At 50.5% G+C, this 25,166-nt stretch overlaps 1 protein-coding gene across 3 annotated transcripts in view; it reads right to left on the bottom strand.

Moving 5' to 3' along the window:
• Positions 1–25,166, bottom strand: part of LOC146805876 (transmembrane protein 126A-like) — a 126,975-nt gene that overhangs the window by 18,302 nt on the left and 83,507 nt on the right. For all 3 annotated transcript variants that reach the window (XM_085623218.1, XM_085623219.1, XM_085623217.1), the window contains exon 4: positions 8,633–8,747. In XM_085623218.1, the coding sequence (XP_085479344.1) occupies positions 8,633–8,747 (115 nt within the window). The remainder of the gene's footprint in view (positions 1–8,632; positions 8,748–25,166) is intronic.

The raw sequence follows: 25,166 nt of genomic DNA on the forward strand, positions 1-25,166 counted from the left end.
GTCGCAGGGCTCCGCAGCTCCTCCACGCGGTCCCACAGTCCGCAAACCGCTGCCTCCAGTCCTCAGCCCGTGTCCCCAGGATTGCGGTCGCCCCCGCTCACACGCACCAGCCGCTTCCCGGCACCAGGGTCACGTCACCAAACCTCTCCGACTAGGGCCCGCCTGGGCGCTGCGTGCGTCCCCGGCAGGACGCGGCCGATCGAGGTAGTCCTCCGCACCTCTCCACGTGGGGTTCAGGCTGTCAGCCTCCCGGGTGCCCAAGCGCTCTCTGCCGCTCCAGCCGGCTCCCGCGTAGGATTCGCACCACCCTCACAGCGACCTCCACCTCGGGTCGCGAATGCCGGCGAAACAGGGGCTCCACCGCTGCTCCTCTCCACACTGACACAGGCCCACTCCGCCGCAGCCTCCTCGGGCTGGATTTATGGCACACCCCCGCAGGAGATCCAGGCCGCTCCTCCCCTCCGGCCGCTCAGTGGCGCTGCGGGCTCCGAGCAGGGCGAGGACCGTAGAGAGGGGGTCCAGCTCACTACCGCTGATGCTCCGACACCCCCAGCACAATGCCAGCTGGCTTGGGCAGCACACGCTCACCCCGATGTGAAGGATAAGAACAGGATCGCTGTCCGGCCGGCGGAGCTCGCTCACAGAGCGGCCATTTCGCTGCGCGTCAAGCCACGCCCCCGTCTCAAAGGGATGGTTAAGGATGGAGGCTTGTACCTCCAGTTTAAACCCTGATATTCTCAGCCAAGCATGGCGACGCAGGAGGACACTTGTATTGATGGCCCTGGAAGCTGTGTCTGCTGCATCTAAGGCACAGCGTATAGAGGTGTTTGTAATCGTTTTACCCTCTTGAATTAGTTTGTTGGCCCTAGCTTTATATTTCTCAGGGAGGTGGTGCATTATGCTCTCTAACTCGTCATAATGTGCCCTGTCATATCTGGCCAATAGCGCTTGAGTATTGGCGATACGCCACATATTGGCTGCTTGCAACGCAGTGCGTTTCCCTGATGCATCCAGTAGCTTTTACTTTTTGTCTGGTGGTGGTGCTTCGCCTGACGCCTGGGAATTTGCCCTTTTCGTGCAGTGGATACCACTAGAGAGTCTAGTGGCGCTGGCCCTCTGATGTAGGAGGGATCTGTGGGGGCAGCTTTGTATTTTTTCTCGATGTGCGGGTTAATGACCCTGGCTCTAACTGGGTCCTTAAAAACCTCTGGCGCATGCTTTACCACTCCTTTAAGCATAGGTAATATGGAGGTAGACCTATGTGTGGTGTCGAACGTGTCGAGGAGGAAAACATCCTCCACGGGGTCGGTATGTAAGTCTACCCCGTGATAGTGTGCCGCCCTTTGCAGTAGGTGGTGGAACCCCAATGAGTCTTCTGGTGGAGATGGCCTGGAGGGGTAAAGGTCATCTTGTGGGACGTTGGGGATATCAGGTATATTGTAGTCGTCCCATGGGTCTGGGGATCCTGTAGGAGTGGGGTCCCCTGTGGGTAGGTCCTGTGGGACATCCCCTATGTCATCATATGGGTCCCCGTGATCATCATCTTGTGGAGAAGGGTTGGGAGAACGATGAGGTTGGCGTGGAGAAGGCGGAGGGGGTGGAGGTGGAGAAGGCAGAGGGGGTGGAGGTGGAGAAGGTGGAGGAGGTGGAGAAGGTGGAGGAGGTGGGGAAGGTATTCTCAACGGGGAGGTAGCAGAGTCCTTCCTCTTTGGAGGTGGAGGTGGAGCAGGCTTCTCCAAATGTCTCTTTTTGGAAGAAAGGGTCAAATGTCCAGTTTTTGGATCCTTGGTGAGTGTCTTTTGCAAGGGATCCGGTGTAAATAAGTCCGGTGAGGCTGGTCTTTCCGTCGGCGCCGAAGGAATCGGTGCCGTTGGCTTTTTAGGCTTCGGTTCGGTTCAAAAATCTTTATTCGATTCATACAATGAATCATAAAAGCACAAAGTTAAAAAACATAATACACAAATAAGGTGATCCATCCATAAAACAAAAATTACAATTCAAAAAATCCATCATACAGCATAAATACAAATCCAATGGCAAAGCACAGTTCTACAGCTAATTTATCCATAGCGTTTCCTAATCTGAAGTGAAACTCTTATAAAATTTAACATGGCACAGCAAGTATCAACAGAAGATAATGACAGCAAATAATCATAGCCTTCTTTATAAGTGCATGGTTGCCGCCCCTTCAGGACAGGTTTAATAAATCTAATCCTCGGATCTTGATATAAGGAGCAAAACAGGACAACATGTATAGTACTTTGGCTAACTCTGTCATTACAGGGACAAGGGGGTAGCTGCTCACACCAACCCCCTTGTTTAGGAAAGGCAAAAAGAAAATGAAGGGTATTTAGCCTAAACCTCGTGAGATAAAACCGCCATTGGACATTAGTTGTAAAAGTTAAATAAAATTGATGCTGTAACTTAGGTACATAGCCAATAGGGCCTCCCAGACAAGGTGAGCCTAAAAACTTCCAGTAATTTGACTTAATTTGGGTTTTTATGTTTCCCTGGATATTTGCAGGATTTTCATAAACATGACCCAAACCTATCTTATTCAACATGTCCCTGACGTATGACAACCAGGGGATCTTGTTTGCATTATCCAGGCTCAAGCAGTCTGAGAGAATTTCTCTCGAGAGCTGCAAATCGTCAGATAACCATATTTTGCCCCATAATAATAGGGGTGACAGACGAATGATGTCAGTCACTTTGGTCATTCCCATTTCATTATGACAGAAGCTATTCGATGAACCCGATGGGATCAGTAATACCCGTTTTAGGAATTTATTTTCCATCACTTGTACCACTGAGGGGTTTTCGGTCCCCCATACTCCTGCCCCGTAGGTAGCCACAGATAAACATTTAGATATATAAAGAGTTTTAAGGTGCGCAACAGGTTTTTGACCCAACTTACCACAGAAGCGAAAAAGACCTTCTATGGAGCGGGTAGCACTCTGGGCTCGAGCCTTCATTAAAGGGGCCCAACTTAGTTTGCTATTGAAAAGATTTCCAAGGTAATTAAAATTCTCCACCCTTTCAATAGTAGAGTGATTCACCACAAATTTTCTAGGTTTTGTTCCTTTTGGACCACAGACCATTGCAAAAGATTTTCCAAAATTTACCTTCAGGTCAAGATCCAGCATGAAGGTGTTAAAGGCATCTAGGCACAACTGCAAACTGTTTCCAGTGAGGGTCATTAAAACAGTATCGTCTGCATATGAGAGTATAGGAATACTCCTACCGTTTACCTTAGGAAAATCACAACAGTGGTCCAACAAGTACTTCTCTAGTCCATTTGTGTATACTAGGAACAAGAAAGGCGCCAAAATGCAACCTTGACGCACCCCCTCAGTTGAGGGAATAGGTTTAGTTGTTTCTCCCCCAGGTCCGAATCTTATAGCCACGGACGTTGCTGCGTGTAGTCTGCGGAGAAGTGTCACCAGGGGTTCTTCGAAGCCCATATCGTCCATCATCTGCCACAGCCTGCTTCTACAAACAGTGTCAAAGGCGCTTTTCCGTGCCGGTTCGTTGTTTGGAACCTGATTTGGGAACCTCCGGACGCTTGCTCGGCACCGAGATGGATTTCGGCCTCGAAGTGTCGGTGCCGGTGGCCTTGTGTGCTTTGGTCGGCACCGAAGGTGGTGTCGGTGCCGAAGAGCTGGGTTTCGACCCCGAGTGCTTCGGTGCAGAGCTCGGTGTCGATATGGGGGTCGGCTTCTTTTTCGGCGCCGAAGCGTGTTTATCGGAACCGGGAGTAGGCTGGCTCGTGCCCGAGCCGCCGGAAGGCTTGCTTAGCTTCTTCACCGGGCCCGAAGGTGGGGTGTTGGAAGCAGTGTCCTTGGTCTTGCCTAGGCCCGGAGGCGAAGGCGTGACCGGAGCCTTTTTCGATGCCGGCAGGGGTGTGGGGGGGGGGGGGGTGGGACTCAGTACTCACGACCCTCTGCGCCGGGGTGATGTCCTCCACATCTGAGTCGTCGGCCTCAGAAGCGCTGACGAGGCCCTCTTCGGTGTACTGCTCTGGAGCGTCGATGCCTTCTCCGAAGATGTCGTCCGGAATCGTCGTCGAGGAGTGCGCCATAGTTCTTCTGGCTCTTCGGTCCTGAATAGTCTTTTTGGACAGGAAGGACTTACACGCCGGACAGTCTCGAGCCTCGTGTTCAGGGGAGAGGCAGAGATTGCATACCTCGTGGAGATCGGTGTGGGGGAATTTGGACCCACATCGAGGGCACTTTTTAAATGGAGTCCTTTCCATTAGCCAGGACCGAAGCTTGGAGAGGCCCGAAGGCTGCCGTCGACGACTGGAACTGAAGGTCCGCGCCGATGAGAAGGCGCGTCGAGTGGGGGACATCGCGATTGAAACAATACCGCAGTTTAAGGTGAGGATTGGGCGTCGACCGTTGAACTGGAAGCTGTTCGGAACCGGAGCGCGAAGATCACATCCGAGCCCGATGGCGGAAAAAAACAATCTGAGGATGGAGCCGAAGCCCATGCGCAATACGATCCAAAGGAGGAGTCACCGACCTCGTGACTTCCAAAGACTTTCCAATGAGGAAAAACAAACTGCAAACATCCGGGCCCAACACCAGATGGCGATCTATGCACAAGTGTGTAATCTGCAGCTCATATGCCTCGAACAAACAAGTTATCCGTCAGGCCGAGCGCCTTTGGCGGAAATCCCTTGATCCAAAAGATAAGGAGATATTTAAAGTCAAATTAGCACACTACAAGGCCTCTCTTATCAAAACTAAGTCCGCTTACTATGAAGCCAGGATTAGCGAGGCTAGTGACACGCAAAAAGAGACATTTACTGTACTCAGGGCGCTGTGCAGGCCAATTACCAATCAAGCTGAATGCGATAAAATACAGAACTTCTTTTTAAATAAAGTTGAAGATATTGTTATGGCTATTAAGAATACACACATAAATCCTTGCTTGCTTTCAGTAGAGGAGGAGATCATAGATTCGCTGGGTGTCTCCCTCTCACTGTTTCCTCTGCTTGAACCGGAGGATTTGGCCCGCATAGCGGCTAAGGTGAAATCCGGGTCACCGGAGGACCTCTGTCCTCCTAAGGCACTTAAAACGATTATCCCTCTGGTGGAGGCTGAGGTGCGGTCTGTTCTGAATTCATCTCTGACCTCAGGAAAGGTACCTCAGAAGTTTAAGAAGCCATAGTACTTCCACTGCTGAAGAAAGCGGGGGCGGATACTAGGAATTTGAAGAACTATCGCCCCATCTCCCAACTCCCGTTCTTGGCCAAAGTATTTGAACAGCAAGTACTTAGAGCCCTTGCCTCCTACATTGAACAACACCACTTACTGCACTATCGGCAAGCTGGGTTTCGGGCGCATAACAGCACGGAGTTGGTGATGCTTTCAGTCCTGGACGATCTACGACTCGCAGCAGATAAAAAGACCCACTCAGCTTTAATCCTACTTGACCTCTCAGCCGCCTTTGATACGGTGACCCATGGGCAGCTACTCACTCGTATGCGGCGGCTGGGAGTCATTGGGATGGCTCTCCAGTGGCTCACTTCTTTTTTGGAAGATTGCCGGCAGAAAGTCCAGTTAGGTAACCTCATGTCTAAACAGGGCAATCTCCGCTGGGGGGGTTCCGCAGGGTTCGGCTTTGTCCCCCCTGCTTTTTAACATCTACCTCCAACCCCTGATTGACGCCCTGGCTAAGGCAGACTGCCAGGTGTTTAACTATGCGGACGATACCCATTTAATCGTCCGCATTGATCATACATCTGATTCACAGTGGAATGTTCAGAACATTCTTCGGTATACCATGAACTGGATGACCGCTAACTCCTTAAAGGTAAACCCAGATAAGACGGAAGTCCTGGTACTTTCCCCAGATTCCTCCCCTTGGTCCAGCCTGTTTTGGCCTCAAGAGCTTGGCACTACTCCTATGCCAGTGCCGGCCGTGAAAAGTCTGGGTATTAGACTGGACACTGGACTGACCATGAAGAATCCGGTTTCCGCGGTCGTGGGAAGCTGTATCGGATTGATGCATCAGCTCCGGAAACTATCTGTCCTTCTGTCATCCACCACCATGCAGGCGGTGGTGACCACTTTAATACTTTCTCACCTAGATTAAGGCAATGCAGTCTATATTGGCCTCCCTGCAACACTCTTGAGGAAACTCCAGGTGGTCATGAATGATGCAGCAAGGTTGATATTTAAGCTGCCCCGCAGAACGCATGCCACCCCCTTGCTGCGTCAACTACACTGGCTGCCTATCAAACAAAGGGTAGGCTTCAAGGGTTTGTGTATTGCACACAAATCCTTGTTTGGTGAGGCTCCTAAATATATTAAAGACCGTTTGAAGCCCTATGTACCGGGCCGTCTTCTCCAGTCATCACAGGCCAGTCTCCTCACTTGCCCTCGCTTCAGCATGGCGACTTTTGGAGGCCGGGCCTTTTCGGTCTCTATACCCCAGATGTGAAATAGGCTTCCAGATGACATGCGTAAGGAAGCTAAACTGCTCCCATTTCGGAGGAGGCGCAAGGCAATGCTATTTTTGGAGACATTTGATCCGGCCTCTCAGGATTAAGGTCAAGATTCAGTGATGTTACTGAAGTCGGTCTGTCGTCTATGATGCAGCGCTTAGAGACCTTTGGTGATTAGCGCTATATAAATGCAAACAAACAAACACAAAGAGGAATACGCAATGGGCCAGACAAAAGGTGCAAGGTAAAGAAGTAATGTTAAAAACAGGAAAGACCCAGCCTACGTATTGGACCGGGCCGCATTGGCGGAGAGGCCTCTGCTGCATTTTCTTTATAGCCGTTCCTCGCTGGACCGGTTGCCCCCGGCGTGTGCTACGGTGATCCGGATCTGGCGGCAATCGGTCATCTCTATTGGCTGGCGCGGCAGGCTTACGCGGGCCACCCCATTGTGGCAGGGTACCCTGCTCAAGGAGACGGCAAGTCTGGAGGGCTTTCGCTATTGGGACATGATAGGGATCTCCTCGCTGGGGGATGTAATGAAGGGAGTGTCGCTTAAGTCGTTTCAGATGCTGCAGGCCGATTTTGAGCTGCATAAATCCCAGTTTCACAAATATCTCCAGTTGCGGCATGCCCTCGCACCTAGCATCCAGCACCTAGACACTCTGCCGGAGTTCCACCCGTTAGAGGGTAGACTGTTGATGGGAGACCTCGGGGATCACAAAATTCGCCAGATTTATCAGACTCTGACAACCTTCATGAACACTACCCTAGATAATACCAAGGAGGCGTGGCAGCGCGATATCCCAGCGCTCACGGAGGATGACTGGGCAGACGCTCTAGCGGGTCCGCGATATGCTGCGGTGGCCACCAAATACCGCTTCATACAATTCAAATACCTGCACAGGGCGTATTGCACCCGGCACCGCCTTTGGCGCATGCACTTAATTGGGTCCCCTATGTGTCTCCGTTGCGGCGATGGGGACGGTACATTCTTGCACACGGTGTGGGACTGTGGGCGGCTGCGCCCGTTCTGGACGGCGGTTCTGTCCTGCCTGGGGGGGGTGCTGGGTTGGGAGCTTCCCCCCGATCCCCGCTTAACACTGTTGCATTGTACCGAGGAGATAGGGGGCAACATCTATAAGCGACACCTCCTGTTTTTGGGATTGACGCTGGCCAAGCGAGATATTGCCCAGCATTGGAAGTCTTCTGCCCCGCCCCCGGTTCAGGCCTGGAAGAAAGCACTAGATCGCTGCATGTCTGCGGAAGAGGCGGTATTCTTGGCAAGGGGTTGTCCGAGTAAGCATGGTAAAGTCTGGAAGAGATGGGCGCGATATCGGGGTATTGTGTTGTCTGTGCGGGGGGATGCAGTGCCATTGGACCCAATAGAGAGGCTAATCAGAGCCCCGGTGAGTCCCCCTTCGGGGCCCCGGGCCCTGTGCATTGTGGATGGGTAATTGGAATATGGAGCTCATGCGGATAGGAAATATTGCATATCTGTGTTGGACCGTGGGCGGGTGTGATGTGCGGGTGGGGGGGAGGGTTTGGGGGTCTGATGTTCTGCAGACCAGGGGGGGGGCTGAACGAGGATGCCACTTCTCACTGTTCTTTTCTTCATCTTGGTACCGTGTATGGGGACGAATTCCCCGGTGTCCTTACAAATGCCAATAAAGTTTGTTGTAAAAAAAAAACAGGAAAGACCATGATGTAATGGAGGCACGTCATATTGATATCAATAAATACATTCCTAGAACCTCAGCCTTTCTTCTAAATTCCTCCTACCTGCTATCCTACCCGCTCCCTCTATTTTCCTTTTATCTCTTCTATGGCCACACTCCCATTGTTGAAATGGAGGTTATTTGGGAATTGTTACTTTCCATATGTCCCATGTCCATTCATCTGTTGAACCACAGTTTTACATTATTTGTATTTATTTTCCCTATTCTTCGGTTTCTTAGAACATTGCATGTAAAAGCCCTGACTTCACCATGCTTCAAGGAGCTATAGGTGGCAGGATGCGCAAAAGGCATGATCTCATGCTCTTTGCTGCAGCGCCCTATCTATACCGCACTGAATAACACGTGCATGTTCATTAGGGAAGTAACTTTGATCAAGTGCACCAGGATTCATTTACCAAATTCCAAACAATTTACTCAACATTTGTATGGAAAACCAACCTACCTGGCAGCGAGTCCAGCATTTATTGGCAATGCTAATAGAATGGGGTACAGGCCTCCTACCACCGTGCCAGCCAGGGCACCTCTCACCACTGCACATGTAGCGCAATTCAAGTCACCTAAATCAAGCAGAGATAAATGTTAATAAGAGGATGGCAGATTAAACTATAGGCTAATGGGTCTGACTGTATTTTGGGGAACCCTCTTTACCAGTATTCAGGGCAGTTCTGCTCTGCATAGGAGATCCTTTTTTATGGAAAGGGCATTGGGTCTCATTAGGATTTGTTTAGAAATGGGGAAAACCACCAAGTTTCCAACGGTGCAACCTCAGTTGGCTCTGCTGTCGGAAACACTTGATGGGGCAGCCCACCCGTCACAGTGGCAGATGCCCCACCCTATTTAGGTCAGTGCTTCTGCCCCTGATTTTCCCAACTGAGACCCAGCTAATTGTGCTAAAATAGAAGCATCTGCATAGCCTTTAGAAGTACAGCATTTGATTGATCCATTGACCCCCAGGTAGGTTTCAGCTATAGACCTTTCAAATACATACATGCAATCTGGCTTGTAGCCTCGCACATTACAGATGTTACTATTCCACTACTTCATTTCATTGGATGTAAGACCTGGAACTCTCCCAAGACGTCTATGGTTGCCAGAGGAGGTTTCAAAAGCTATTTTCAAATCAATATATTCATGGCACAAAAAAGAAGCAAATCTACAGTAGAAAAATCAATGCACGAAAATATCACTGACGACAGCATAGAATATGAAGTGATTGTAAAGCGTCTGTCACTCTGAAAGTTTAGTTAAAGGAGAAAAGCAAAGCGTAGGACCCCAGAAGAGGAGGTTGCAAAAATGAACAAGGGCAACCCAGTATACCATTAGGAACTTTGGTATGTTACAGTAATATGGGACAAAAGTAGCTCTCAGATTCACTTTCACTTCACTCAGCATTGGAGGACCAATAATGATTCATATGTACATCAATATTATCCGGCAGAAGCAGTTTATTTAAACAGTAGAGATGTACGCCATATGCTTAATAATAACGACTGTTTATGCAGAAAACAATTAACAAGTGCAAAGTGTTAGATGTGACTATGCAGTGATGAGCGGAAAAAATAAAAAAAATTGTATTTTAAGAGCAACCGTTGGCAACCCAAAATTGGATAATCCCAACGCTGTTAACTTCCACAGTTCAAATGCAAATGTTGAAGACATTTCACTCTGAACTAAGGTCCTCGTTATGATGGTGGGTGGACTGCCACGGACAAACCGACATCCAGGGCATCGTCCTGACTGCAGCATTTCAACACAGCCAGTCGGAGCGCAGAGGTCGGCGGTTAGGATCCAAGATTCCGTCAGGGCGGCAGTTGGACTCCTATCCTTACAATGGAGGCACCGCCTTAGGGATTAAGATGTAAAATGGTAACCAGCACCAAAACCCTTGATTATTATTTATTTGTGAGATTCCGTGTAACAAAATACCAGTCTAAGCTTTCAACTCCGTGTAATAACAATTCACCCTCATCGTCTATTTGCTTCAATACATACATTTCACTATAAATAAGTCAGGCCGACTACCTTATTTTACGTTTTCATAACAAATAGATCAAAGTTTAGTACCTGACATAACTGTTTCCAATTAACCCTTTAATCCTACAATTCCTCCTAAAAGTGGTAAGGAGGATTATAAAAGGTTGGTCAACAGTAATTTGTGAGAATCCATGCAACGAAATACCTACCTTTAAGCTTTAACACAGTGTAATAACAATCTACCTTTAAAGACCTACTGGCTTTAACCTTTGATTTGTACAATAAATAAGCCGGGCTTACTGAGTTTAGTTTTTCCAGAGAGCCAATCAAACCTATACCCTTTATCACTGGCCTGTCACCATGGCCAATTCAGGTCTACACTATTCCGTATAAGCTTTCCTACAGTCACTTATATGCATACAAATATGCACCCAATTACAGTTGGCACAGCAATTTACAGCCCTTCCTAAAACAGTATAACAAGGATTCTCAATGCACAAATGTTCTACCCCGTGGGGTTGTCACAGTGGGAAACCAAATCTCTGGCCTACTATGGTCCATTTGTCAGGATCCTTGTAGCAAAATACCCACATACCAGCTTTAACATAATGTAATGACAAATGCAGACCTACTCGCTTTAACATATGCTTTTCACAATAAATATGTCCGGCTTACAGCCTTTGTTCTGGAGTTTAATAATATAGCCTTAGAGCCCGACCTAGTGGGCTCTACCGGCCATTAAAGGCCTGCTCCAGCGTTCGGTGAAGGCCTTTGACAAGGGAGCGGGCCTTTAGTGGCCAGTAGAGCCCCCTAGGAGGGCTCTAAGGCTATTAGAACATTCCACCCCTAGAGGGCAGAATGTTCTAATTTCTAAAAACAAAGGCCACTTGGAGCCGGAAGGGGTGCAGCAGCTGTGAAAGGAAATAAAAATTGGAATGTTGCTCTCTGGGCTTCTACTAGCCAGTAGAAGTCTGGAGTACTCCATTGTCTACAATGGAGCGCTCAACGTTCCAATGTTCTAATAAACAGATCTGGCCTAAAGTCTTGTCCAGTGGCTTGTTACCATAACCAGCTCAGTGCTGCTGTATTGAGCGTGGGCTTTCCCATAAGGCAAACAGTGAAACAGAACAACTAATTCAGTGGAAGCATAAAACTTCCGGAACTCGAGAATAATCAATATTTCAGAGGAGACAAATCCCCTCTTATGAGTCATAATATTATAAATATTTACAGAGTGACAGCTGACGAAACAATATATACCAACAATATACGACCATTCCAAAAATGGTATAGCAAGGATTCTTAAAGTGCAAATATTCTACCTTGTCACAGAGGCAAATTAATCGCCCTTGCCTACAGATTCCTGGTCACAAAATGTCTGCCTGCAATCTTTAACACAGCACAATAGCACTCTTCCCCAGAGGAAACACATCATTTCTGTCCAATTAAAATATGTACTCAATGGAAACAACATTAGGGCAGAGCCAAAGCCTTTCTCATTCTGCTGTTTCTTAAAGCTTGTTTTCTGTTTATCACATAAAGTAAAATGACAGACTTAAAATAGGGTCCAGTTGCTGAAGTACTGAATCAAAAATGCGAAAAAATGAAGTCCCAAATATGGGTCAGACAATCCAATCCGGCTGCAAATGACTTCTTCATGAAACAGCAACACCACCTTCCAAATATCACTACCAGGTACTACAGAGGAATTAATGCAACCGCCTCTGTCAGGTGTGACATGTTTTTTTAAAGAGTAGTTGTAGTATGTTATAAATTAAAGGAATGCAGTGTAGTGACATGAACTAATTTGAGACCATGATTAGAGGCCCACTGGCAAATGGTCTCCTACATAAGGATCTTTATGCAAACAATGGTGCTTTCAGAAAGTGAAAAGACGAATAACAAGCATGACGTCGCTCATAAATAATGGTATTGTTAAAAACGTTTCTAGAAGAGTAGATAATTGTTCAGGACAGAGAAACCAGCCCTGATTCATTAAAGGAAATTGGACTGCTTAAAAGAAAACAATTTCTTTATATAAAACCAATCACAGACATGGTGGTCTGCTGACTCTTCCAGGCAACCATCCCTGTGAATGTGACCAATCCGATTTGAGTCACAATTTGCGACTAACATAATAAATATTAATTAGTTAGACCGGATTACAACTTAATTTGAATCCTTATTTTGCGCCCCTACCCACTAGTACATAGATCAGGTCACAAAATAAGTATCTGATTGCGACTTCTAGCTGCAGATTCCTTACCATAGAATATTCCCTAGGCATCAGACTGGATAGGGCAACTTTTCTGAGCAGTCCCTTTGCGCGCTGGTGGATGGCGTGGTTCAGCTCTGTGTGGTGTCATCTGCACCAGAAGTGTCGTGGACGGTTCCTACATAGGCGCCACCCTAGCGCGCTGACCTCAGTTCCTTCTTTTCTGCCCCACCAACACGGTTCTGGATTGAGCTCCCTTCAGTAATTTTTTTGACTGTATTTTAGTATTTTTTAAAAAAAGTGTTGAACACCTTAACCAGTGTGCCTTTTTCCCTAATGTCCCCTAAAAACCTACTGGTTTTAAACCTTTTGGTGCCTGTCACAGGCAAATATCTGTGACAGACCCCCACTTGGTCTGCCTTTAGTGCTTGGAGACAGACCACGGCTCCAAGGCCTGCTCGGATTGTCCGACCATGCATCTGAAGGCAATCCAAGGGAGAGCCATGAAGCTCCTGGCTGTTCGGCAGAAGATTCCACACCACTCCAGGTCCTGGTTGCGAGGGAGATCCCAGGACTGCCCTTGGAGTTGTTCGGCTGGTCACTGTCGCCATCCCAGACTTCATCAGGTAAGTCCCACTAAAAGAAGTCTGAGAAGTCAAAGGATTCTTGGACTTCTCCGCGCCTGTCCAAGTCATTGGACGAGGAGTGGGAACACCACCATAAATTAAAGCCCCGCTCCCTCATCACCCATGTGGAATATGAACCTGGGTCGCCTCCGCGACTTTACCGGAATGGCTCCGTCTTCACCTAAGGAATTTTATGAGTCCATGCACTTCATTTTTGGGAGGTCAGGCCCCATGGGTCTGAGAAAGGCCCCGATTGGACTGCCGCCATTGGGTTAGATCTCGCGCCAGTCAGGCCCAGCATCTGTTCCTGAATTGAGACCGACCCCGGTCAAAACTCTACGCCCTTCACTGGGGATCGTTTTAGTTGTGCCATTCCTGGCGTTGTCAATGCCATCATAATTCGTGACTTTGAAATGGGGCTGGACTGGCTTCACTGACTGGACCCAGACAATCTGAGTCGGAGACAGAACCTTATTTCCCAGAAAGGCCAGTTAGGATTATGAATAGGGAGAGGAGTTGGCCTAACGGTTAGGGTGCCCGACCTCGGACCTGGGGGAACTGAGTTCGAGTCTCAGTAACGACGCTAAACCTCCTGTGATTCTGGGCAAATCACTTAATCTCCCCGTGCCTAAAAAAAAATGAATGTGTCCCCTCATGTAACGTAACTGGTGCTATGTAAAGCGCTCTGATACCTGATTGGATTCGGGTCAAGTTCGCGCTATATAAAACTCTGCAAAAAAAAAATAAAAAAAAAAATAGAGGGGATCAGAGAATCGCAAGAGGTTTTCCCGACTCCCCAAGAAGAGCGTATTGCCAAGGATAAGTGGTATGAATAACTGGCTGATGTTGGTGGTCTGGATACCTCACCAGGCACTGGTCTCCTCTCTCCTCTTACAGTGGCTATGGAGGAAGGGCCTCCTATGCAATGGAGGTACGAAGAGTGGCTGACGTCCTGGACCTCATGCTGCCTACGGTGGAAGTCAAGACAAATATCTTGACAGAGAACTCAGAACCCCTACAGCCCTTTTAATGAAGGCCTCGCTGGCGTCCTATTTGGGGCCTGCACCAAGCCCTGCACAGGCACACTTGTGCACAGGACCATCGCCCGCCACCATTGCCCCGATGCCGGGGATCCAGCCTTCCCCACCCTGCATCCCACCTGGGTGGTCCAGGCAGCTACTTCTAAAGATAACCCATGTACGTGCCCTACCATACCACTGGTTAGGGAATCCCAAGAGGCTGGACACCTTTGGAAGAAGATTTTTATATTCCACTAGCCCTGCACAGTGGTCAATGAACACTGCATGCTTATTGAGCTGATACTCTCATACATTATGGGATTCAGTTGCACGGGCACTGCCCATGGTCTCAGAGGAGGCACGAGCCATATTCTCCCTGGCAATTGCTGATGGTAGAGATGCAGCAAAGTTCACCATATGCTACGCATTGGATATAACTAGGAACAGCGAGTGTGTCGTCAGTGGCACATAGATGCCATGCCTGGTTGAGGGCAGATGGCTTTTCAGGGGATGTCCAGGCATTCCTTATGAACAGGCCCTTTGATGGTTCTCACCTTTTTTACCACAAGAGGGATTCAGCGCTTAAGACAGCAGGGCCACTAGTAGGTCATTGAGGCTCACCATCAATCAAGATCAATCAAGATGGATTTGTAAAGTGCTGCTTATCACCCATGAGGGTATTTATGGCAACAATCCACCAATCGCTCCTTCCCTGGCTATGTAAAGGCTACCAGCCACGTCCTTTCACCCATAGTCACAACAGTCACCAGGCTGCTCTGTATTTTTGTGGCCGCAGATGTGGCTCCCACACACCTGGTGGGAAACAAGGCCAGAGACCTACCCAGTTTGCAACCGCCCCCGGCAGCCGCAGCCTCAAAGCGCTTTTAATAGGTCTACACAATATCATGGACAACCGGTTGGCAGCAGGATCCGGCACCACCTGCACCAATTGCAACAATAACTCCAGACAAGGGGGCGGAGCTTGGCTCTCGACGAACATGGCCGCCTGAGCCTTGAGCTCCTCCACACCGGCCTGTAATCCTGTAATTTATCCGACCTCCCTTCAACCAACACCGACTTCTGGACAGCTATTTCTGTGTCCGAAAGCCTCGGCGTCCTGGGTCTGGAACTCTGGGCTCCCTGGACCCTCCCATTCCGGAGCTGCGGGGCGGAGGTGTGAGCGGAGAGCTGGGCCTCGCATCCCCGAGGTGTGGTGGGCGTGAGGCGTGGCTGCGTCGCCTTGCGTGCGGCAGTGCTCCGACGGGACAGGCCGGTCCCCGGAGCGGTGGAAACTGGACTCGCCTGGCCCTCAACCGACTCGCACGGGGGCGGAGACAGAGCGTTGGGCCTGACCGGGGAGAGGTCGGGACTGCCCCACGGAGAAGGCGAGAGAGCGGAGCCACCAGACGAGCACCTTGTAGGGGGGGCCTCCGTGTCCCTCCGTCCTCCCCCCGGCGGACCTGGGGAGGCTTCAGCTGCGATCTGCGCCGCGAAACGGCCTGCAGCGAGGGAGAGGAGCGGTGGAAGCGCCATCTACGGAAAGGTCAGTGGGGGATCGGACAGCACTTCGAACTGGACGGCGCGGGCGGCGCCTTGGTGATGTGCGCTGCGGCCGTCTTGCGGCCCACTGAGGAGCGTGTGTGCGCCTGAACCGGTGAGGAAGCTCTCGTGGGAACCCCCCTGATTAGACTCCCTGTAGACTGACGACTGGCACATTGAGCTTGATATACTGGGCATCGCCCTGGGAACTGTTGCTGCTACACTCTGACTCCTGAACTGGCGTGTGAGGAGTGGCGCTCTCAAAGAGGTCCGGCCGATGTTGTGTTACCCCTAGGAAGACAGACATTTGGGCGCCACGTGCAGCGGCCGTCGCACTGTAGGGGTGGTTTGAGCATCTAGTGATCTGGTGGGGGGCGACTTCACAGCCCCGGTGCTTCGGAGACGCTGAGGTGGTGCTGCCTTCAACCTCTAGAGCTTCCTATCGACGGTGTGTCGGTGCCCCTGGGTCAAGCAGTGGCGTCTCCGGGCCCGCCCTGCACGTCGATCTGACACTCCTACGATAGCTTGGTACCTGGATTGACCGGGCGCCGACGCATTGACTGCCTGGCATCATGGGGGGGAAGGGCAACCGCGGTGGGGCACAGGCGAAGCTGGAAAAGTTCGCATTCCTCCAAGATCGGAAACAGCCCCCCCCCTCGGACAAGCCTACGGAGTTTACGCTCGCGGATGTTATGGCCACGCTTACACAGATGCAGGCCTCAATTGGCACGATCTCCACGGATGTAGCGCTCCTCCGGGCGGATGTCGCTAAAATTAATTCGAGACTAACTGAGGTCGAGGCCACCACAGCGACCCTCACGCATGGCACGGCGGACCATCACAAACGCATACAAACTCTCGAACTGGTGCAAAAGCAGCTGCTGGCCAAGTTGGATGACCAGGAAGGCCGGTCCAGACGCAACAACGTGCGGGTCGTTGGGGTGCCGGAGAGTGAACGCGGCCCGGCATTAGACCTCTTTGTTGAAAAACTAATCACCGACCAGCTAAAGCCCCGGGGGCTCTCTAAGTTCTTCTCGGTGGAAAGGGCACACCGGGTGCCGGGTGGGAGGCCTCGGCCCGGGGCCCCCCCGCGCCCGATCTTGGCCCGCATTTTCAACTTTCGTGACCGGGATGCGATCCTCCAGGCGGCGCGTACCGCCCCCCCGCTGCGGGTGGACAACAGTACAGTCACCCTCTATCCAGACTACACAGCGACAGTGATGCGGCAACGAAGAGACTTTATGGCGGTTAAGGCAGACCTCCGCTCACGAGAGCTGAAATACTCCATGTTATTTCCGGCGAAGCTCCGAGTAGAGGCGGAGGGGCGCACATGGTTCTTTACATCGCCGGCAGAGGTCTCGGAGTGGCTCGAGGGGTGGCGTCCGGCGAGATCAAAGGGCAGAGGGGAGCGTCCCCCTGGCGGCCATTCCGCCTCCCCCGAGGACCTGGATGTCGAGGAGTCGGGAACAGGGGATGGCACTCCGTGAGGCGGGGCGGTGTGGAAACGACCGGACTGGAGGACTCTCGGCGATTTGGGGCCTCGATGTGCCGAGCGGCCCAGTGGGGCCTTGAGACTGCAGGAGGCTGCAGATTCTGGGGCATTTTCACTTTTTGGGCAGTCAGCTGTTTGAAGGGACAAGCCTATGGTGTGGGGATTGGCGGCTGAACAGTGAGCGGCTTCCCCCCATACGCACGTAACAAGTTTATGGGAACTAAGCACTCTGCTGAGTTGGGGTGGCGGGTAGTTTTAAACCCGCAGGGCAGGGAGGCAGGGAGGGGGGTGGGGGGATGGGGATATTGTCGGAATGTTGGTTTGTGTTTTGTTTCAGGTTCACCAACCGCTCAAAGGTGCATTAGGCTCACTAGGCAGGTACAGGTGCACAGGAGTGGCATACTACAGTGGGCATTTCACACACCCTTCCTTGAAGATGGCATCACGTAATATGACCCAGGCTACCACTGACACAATACCAAGCGTCCCTACACAGCAGCGATGTCCTTCTTTTGTAGTCCTCTCCTGGAACGTTAATGGTTTGGGAGACAAGATCAAGCGGGGGCTAGTGCTGCAATACCTCAAGCGCAGGGGGCCCGCGGTGGCACTCTTGCAAGAAACACACCTGGTGGGTACTACCACTAAGGCCCTAGATCGGTTGGGGTTTAAGATGGCGACACATTCAGAGTTTACGACAGGGTCCCGAGGGGTGGGCATACTGGTCAACAAGCGTTTTCCCCTGATTCTTCTTGACTCCCGCAGGGACGAGCATGGCCGCTTTGCGGCACTCACCTGCCAATGGGAGGGGAAGGTGTACAATTTCGTGACAGTTTACATCCCCCCGACACTGCACCAGATCTCCTTCAGGGCGCTGGGTGAATTTCTGTTGGCACTTCCGCATTGGGGAGCTTATCATGGGTGGGGACTTCAACGCCACCATGGACTCTACACTTGATAGGTCATCACACAGGGCTCACGGGGGCGACACCTCCATTCTTACAGAATTTACTGCTGCGCTTGGCCTAGTGGATACATGGAGGGCGTATAGGCCAGATGAGAGACAGTACACCTTTCTTTCCGGGGCACACAATACCCTTTCACGCATAGATTATATATTCACCTCACCTGCCGGGTTCAAAGGGGTGACTGAAGTGTCGCACCTCCCGAGGGGCATCTCGGACCACTCGCCGGTGGTCATTACGTTTGCGACCAACGACCCGTGTAAACGCACTTTGTTCCCGGTCCATCCCGGATATCTCAAAATCCCTAAAAATCAGTAAGGCCCTTAAAACAGCGACCAAGAACTATTTCACTGATAATACGGACTCCGTCAGGAGCTCTGCAACCCTCTGGGAAGCCTTTAAAACCGTCCTCCGCGGACAGGCCATCTCCATTATTACTGACCAAAAGAAAGCTCAGCGTCTCGCGGTGCTGGAACTGGAGCGGGCGGTAGATGAGGCGGAAGCTTCCCATGCAACACAAGGGGATGAAGATTCGGCACATACACTCCGCATGGCACAGCAGGAGTATAGGTCCCATCTTTGGGAGGGAGCGCGTGTTAGACAGGTAGCGACCCAACACACGATCTACGAACTGGGGGACAAGGCGGGCAAACTGCTGGCGTGGCTGGAGAAGGGGGACCGAGCGGCGCGGTGGGTGGCTCGGATTCGGCTAGGCGATGGGGAATTTACCTCAGAGCCTCAGCGAATAGCGGGGGCTTTCGCGGCCCACTACCAAAGCGTCTATACACCGGAGGCCTCCTCTACCGGTGCAGACAACGAGCTCTTCCTTCGGGACATCGCAATGCCGAGGCTGACATCCTCGGGAGCTGAGGCCCTGGAGGCGGATCTGACGGCGGAGGAGATTACGCTGGCGATTCTGGCCTTTCGCACTGGGAAGGCGATGGGGCCTAATGGAATCCCGATCGAAAACTATTAGCAAAACTCCTCTCTAGTGGTCCCGCACCTACTGGCCATGTATAAGGACGGTCTATCGACCGGGATCCTCCCCCGCGATCAGAGGATGGCTACGATAGTGGTGATCCCGAAACCTAACAAACCGACGCACGAGTGCTCCTCTTATCGCCCGATTTCGCTACTTAACGCGGAGGCGAAGATTCTAGCCAAGGTACTGGCAACACGACTGCAGCCATACCTCTCGACCCTAATACACCCTGACCAGTCAGGATTTAGGCCTCACCGGAACACCGCTCTAAATATACGGCGTCTCCATGGAATCATTGCGTGCCGCTCCTCGATAGAGGAAGACGCGGCCATACTGTCATTGGATGCGCGGATCGCGTTTGATAGGGTGGAGTGGCCTTTCCTGTTCGCCGTTCTCCGCCACATGGGGCTTGGCCCCAAGATTTGAGCGTGGATTCGGCTACTGTACACCCAGCCGCTTGCTCAGGTGGTGGTCAACGGCCACGTCTCTGACGCCTTTCCGCTGGGTCGTGGGACGAGGCAGGGCTGCCCCCTCTCCCCGCTCCTCTTTGCTATGGCTCTGGAGCCCTTGGCGGCGTGGGTGCGACAGGACCCAGTGATCCGTGGCCTCAAATGGACGCCGGAATGGGAGGATCGTATCTCCCTCTATGCCGACGATGTTCTGCTTTACCTTGCCTCGCCGGCGCGCTCTATCGCCTGTCTCCTAAACATATGTGAGTCGTACGGGCGAAGGTCAGGATATGAAATCAATTGGGAGAAATCCATTTTGTATATGCTCCACGGCTCCCCGCCTCGGCTTCCGAGGGGCTGTAATATTCTAGTGGCCCATGACGGATTCAAATATTTAGGCGTGTACATCACTGCGGATCGGGACAAATTTATGGCTGAAAATCTAATGAAGCCCCTCCAGCGGCTTCGCACCGACGTCAAACACTGGCGCGCCTTGCCTCTGACATTGCTTGGAAGGGCTTCGCTCTTTAAGATGCTCGCCCTCCCTAGATTCCTCTATGCGCTGCAAAATACCCCCTTCCCGGTTGCACCCTCTTATTTCACGGCTGTTAATGCTGAGATCACTCGTCTCCTCTGGGAGGATAAGGCGCCGCGGATTGCTCTCCACAAGCTTACCAGTGGCTGGTATGATGGAGGTATAGCCCTCCCAGATATTAAAACCTATTACTGGGCGTCGCACCTCATGATTATAAATCAGTGGCTCCATGCGCCGGGGGATGACCCTGCATACCGTATGGATAGACAACTGCTTAGTCCCGGAGGGGTGATGGGAGCCCTTTATAACCCCAAAAGAGGTCGCGTCCCGGCGGGGCCTGCAGCACATACCCTCCAGATATGGTTCGCGGCACAGCGGACGATGGGCTGGGCGGGGAGGATTACCCAGGCAATGCCGCTTTGGGACACTAAACAGCTTGGGGTACTGCGCACTACCAAGGGATTCCACCAGTGGGATCTTATTGGCATTTCTAGGGTTGGGGATCTCTGGCAGCGGGGAGAGGTGATCCCTTTTGCCCAATTGCAGGCAGATTACGACTTGGCGTACACCGAACATTTCCGATATTTACAAATCCATCACGCACTTCGGACGGCGATTCCACATGGGACTCGGCTCCCTGAGTCGTCGCCCTTGGAGGACCGGCTCCTCACGGAACATTTGATTCAAAGAGCGACGTCCCTAACGTACCGGAAAATAATAAATAATCGCCCTGACCCTTTCTCGATCCTTAAAGGGAAATGGGAGACAGAACTTGGAGACTTTGATGAGACGGAGTGGCAGTCCGCGCTATCGTCCCCCAGGGAGGTGGGCATATCGTCCAAATTACGGCTGGTCCAACTTAAAATTCTGCACCGCACATACTATACCCGTACACTCCTATTCAAATTGCAACGGGCTGAGTCCCCGCTGTGTCTCAGGAACTGTGGTCTCGAGGGAACCTTCCTTCACACCTTTTGGGAGTGCCCTGTCATAGTGCTTTATTGGAAGGCGGTGTTGCATATTCTTTCCCAGGTAACCAAAGTCCCCACGCTGCCGGAACCTCGGCTTTGTCTCCTCAATATCTGGGAGCAGACGGACCATAATAGAGTGGCCCAGCTGTGGGTGACACTAGGGCTCATGCTCGCAAAACGTAATATAGCCCAGCGATGGGGATCGGGGCAGGCACCTACCCTGGTGCAGTGGATTCGAGACATGGACCTTGTAATGGTGACTGAGAAAACTGTATATGTACATAGAGGATGCCCCAAGAAATGGTCCCTGGTGTGGGGTGGCTGGAATGTGTACAGAGGGAACATCTGTGAGCCCCCACCCGATACATCCGAATCTGACCTCAGTGACCAGGACTAGTTACTCTATCGCTAACAGTGGTTGGGGATGGGAACGACTGTATTATGCCCTTGTCCTGCCTCTATGTCTCTGTGATACCTGTGCTGCATTGTTGAGATACATTTGGAGCCTTTGTATGCTAAGCCGTGCACTGAATGAGCGGTGTTTACTTTCTCTTTTGTTTGTAAACTCAATAAAAATATTCAAAAAAAAAAAAATAACTCCAGACAAATGGGCACTTCAGATTGTTCAACAGGGTTACACCCTACTCTTTACGGTAACCCTACATGCCACTGTTCTCATCCCAATTGATAGAGAACTACCTTTCACTCCTGCTACAGGAAGTACCGGCTCTTTTGGTGAAAGAAGCCATCAAGATGGTGGCAACATCAGAAGTAGGTTGTGGATTCTTTTCCTGCAACTTTCTGGTGCCAGATTAGGATGGAAGACTTTGTCCTAATCTAGATTTGCGCCCTTTCACTACTTCCTAAAAAAGGAATAGGCCAAAATGCTCACTTTCGCTCAGGCCCTGTATGCATTGGATCCCGGACACTGTATGGTAGTGTTGGACTTGCAGAACGCATATTTTCATATTCCAGTTCTGCCGGCCCACATTGGGCTATGAACACTTTCAGTTTTCTGTGCTCCCCTTGATCTTACCAGTGCCCCTTGTGTGTTCACAAAAGTGATGAAGGTGGTCACATCTCATCTGGTGAGGTCAGGGGTTGCAGTCTTCCCCTACCACGACAACTAGCTGTTGAAGGCGGGTTCACCTCAGGCAGTTGTTTCTCACCTCCACACTATGGTGGACCTTCAGCATTCGCTGGGGTTCTCTATCAACATACCAGAAGTTGCACCAGACTCCCTCTCAGATGCTCCCTTTCTCCAGAGCCATTCTGGACACAGCATAGTCCTGTGCCTATCCTTCAGAGCAGTGAGTCCAGGGTACTCAGGCTATGATACTTATGTTTCAGTCTCTATCCTGAATTTCGGTAAGCCTGACTCTGAGGCTGGTTGGCCGCATGGCTTTCTGCATCCTGCCGCTGAAACATGCCCATTGACATAAGCACGCTCTCCAGTGGATTGGGGAAAACTTTTTGACCTGGTTTAGATATTGGAGGGAATTGCACAAGACCGAGAGTGGTGGCTAACAACCGCGGTTGGATTAGCAACAGACCCCTCACCTTAGCCACCCAAAACTCAGTGGTCACAGATGCGTCCTTCCTGGGTTGAGACGGGCTTTTGTGAGAGGTGGAGATCACAGGACTCTGGTCTCCAGCAGTCTCAGCTTCATATCAACCTTTGGAGTTCAGAGCAATACGCTTGGCTTTAAAAGCCTTCTTTCCATCCTTCAAGAGGAGGCTGGTTCAGGCGTTCTTGGACAACACTATCGCCCTGTGTTACTGCAACTAACAGGGAAGAGTAGGGTCCTGACCCCTGTGCCATGAGGCTCTGTGCCTCTGGACATGGCTAGAACATCCGGATATCTTCCTGGTTGTGCAGCACCTGGCAGGATCTCTAAATGCCAGGGCGGACAAACTCAGCCAGTGATGCCTAGCAGATCACGAGTGGCGTCTTCATCCAGAATGGTAAAAGGCTTCATCAGAAATTGGGGAGAACCTTGCTTAGATCTATTTGTCGCCGCCGCCAAGAATGCGCAATGTAACACTTCTGCGTGCTGTAGTTTCAAAGGCAGCTAGCACTCAGACATTTTGAGTTGAGTGGAGCTCAGAACTCGAGTAAGCCTTCTTGCCATTACCATTCCAGCTCAGAGTTCTCAAGAAGATCAGGATCTACTGGGCTCAAGTCATTTTAGTGGCTCCAGATTGGGCACAGAGAGTATCGTATCCCAAACTCCTGAGCATGTGCATCGGTCCTCCGATCAGGTTGCCCCCTCAGTAGGATCTCCTGTCGCACAGGGCAGGGTTCTACATCAAATCCTATGCACTCTCCACCTGGATGCTTGGAGATTGAACAGTGATACCTAAGACTCTTCGATCTGCCTCCTTAAGTATGTAACTTTATCTCAGCAGCCAGGGGTCCCTTCACCAAAGCTGTACACAGCTGACAATGGGAATAATTTGTGGCTTGGTGTGGTACCAAATCCATTGATCCTCTGTCAGCACCATTATCTGAAGTTATTTTGTTTGCACTTTCCCTTGCACGGAGCGGCCTTGCTTTGCGCACAGTAAAGGGGCACATTTAGAACATCTCGGCGTTCTTGCGGTTGCAAGACCAACGCTCCCTGTTCAATTCACCCATTGTGACTCACTTCCTGAGAGGTTTGCAACACGTTTCTTCCCACATCTTTCATTACGCCCCAATGGGATCTTAATTTAGTTCCTATGTTTCTGATGTGCTCACCTTTTGAGCCTATACACCGTTGCCCTCTTAGATTGCTCATCATCAAAACAGTCTTTCTTGTGGCTATTACATCTGCCAGGAGGGTTAGTGAGTTGCAAGCACTCTCAGGCAACCCTTCGTATACTACTTTCTTCCCAGACAAACTGGTCCTTAGAACCTGTGCCTCTTTCCTACCCAAAGTTGTCTCACCTTTTCATGTCGGGCCGAACACCATGCTGCTGACTTTCTTTGCTCCACCTTACCCTTCCAAACAAGAGGAGAGGCTCCTCTTTGTGGATCCATAAATAGTGTTATTGTTTCACATTGATTATACTAAAGACATCCAGGTGGATGATCAACTCTTTGATGGGTTTGCTGGAGCAAAGAAAGGTATGGCAGTGCAAAAGAGAACCATCTCCAGATCGGTTCTCCTCTACATTAAATTCTGCTACTCAATGGCTAAGAAACAACCCCTTGAGGGCCTATTCCACCAGAGCCACGGCTGTGATCACTGTGTTACCATGGGGAGTCCTAGTCCTGGACATCTGTCAGGTAGCTACGTGGGCCTCGCTGCACACATTTACCAAACTCTACTGTCTAGACAGTCAGGTTCAGGGTGATTTGGTCCTCCAAGAATTTTTGATATAAGCAGCCTACAGATCCAATTCTGGGGACACATTGCTTTAGTATCCATTCTAAGGTAAGAAATCCTCTACCAGAGGTCTCTATCAGATGAACAAGTTACTTACCTTCGGTAACCCTTATTTGGCATAGAATCTACCTAGCTGCAGATTCCTTACTGGCTCCCCCATCCTCCCTGTTCTGTAAACTGTGATTTCCATCGTAAGAGGTCCTCACTCTGGCAGAAACCAGACACTTCACATAAAAGAGGCCATTTATTTGGCTTATTTCTGTGGTTGCAAGCACTATGTAAACAGTAATGTTTGTTATTATCATCATTGATGCTTTTGTTAAAAAGAAAACACCACATCAGGTAGCCTGAAGTCCAAACTAGAGTTTGAGGCAAAATAGCACGCAGCAGAGCAAAAGATCAAACATTTCGACTGACTAAGGCTCTTGCTAGAAAACGGGCAGTTGGCGCATAGAAGTAAAGCTCACAGAAATATATATATATATATATATATATATATTCTCTCATTACAAGTCAATAAAGCTTAATCATGTGTCAGAAACATTTACTCTTTTTACTCTTAGTGAAAACTTATCTAAGGTGACAGGATCTTCCACCCAATGAACTGCTGAATGGCCTTGAGGTCACTAAGAGATATCTTTCATTTGTACAATATTAGCCTCATTATTCTCAAACTCCTTCTTCCACTTGCCAGGTTGGAAAGTGAGTTTCACACTGCTAAGAAATGTGCGCGGTACAACCCGGATCACGATGGCTTCTGGGCCTACTAGAGTCATGAAAATCTGCAAGCTTATTCAGTGTTACAGGATGCCTCCAACACATTTAAAACATCATCCATATT

The sequence above is a fragment of the Triturus cristatus genome, chromosome 8, assembly GCF_964204655.1.
Source record: "Triturus cristatus chromosome 8, aTriCri1.1, whole genome shotgun sequence".
Classification (NCBI taxonomy): Eukaryota; Metazoa; Chordata; class Amphibia; order Caudata; family Salamandridae; genus Triturus; species Triturus cristatus.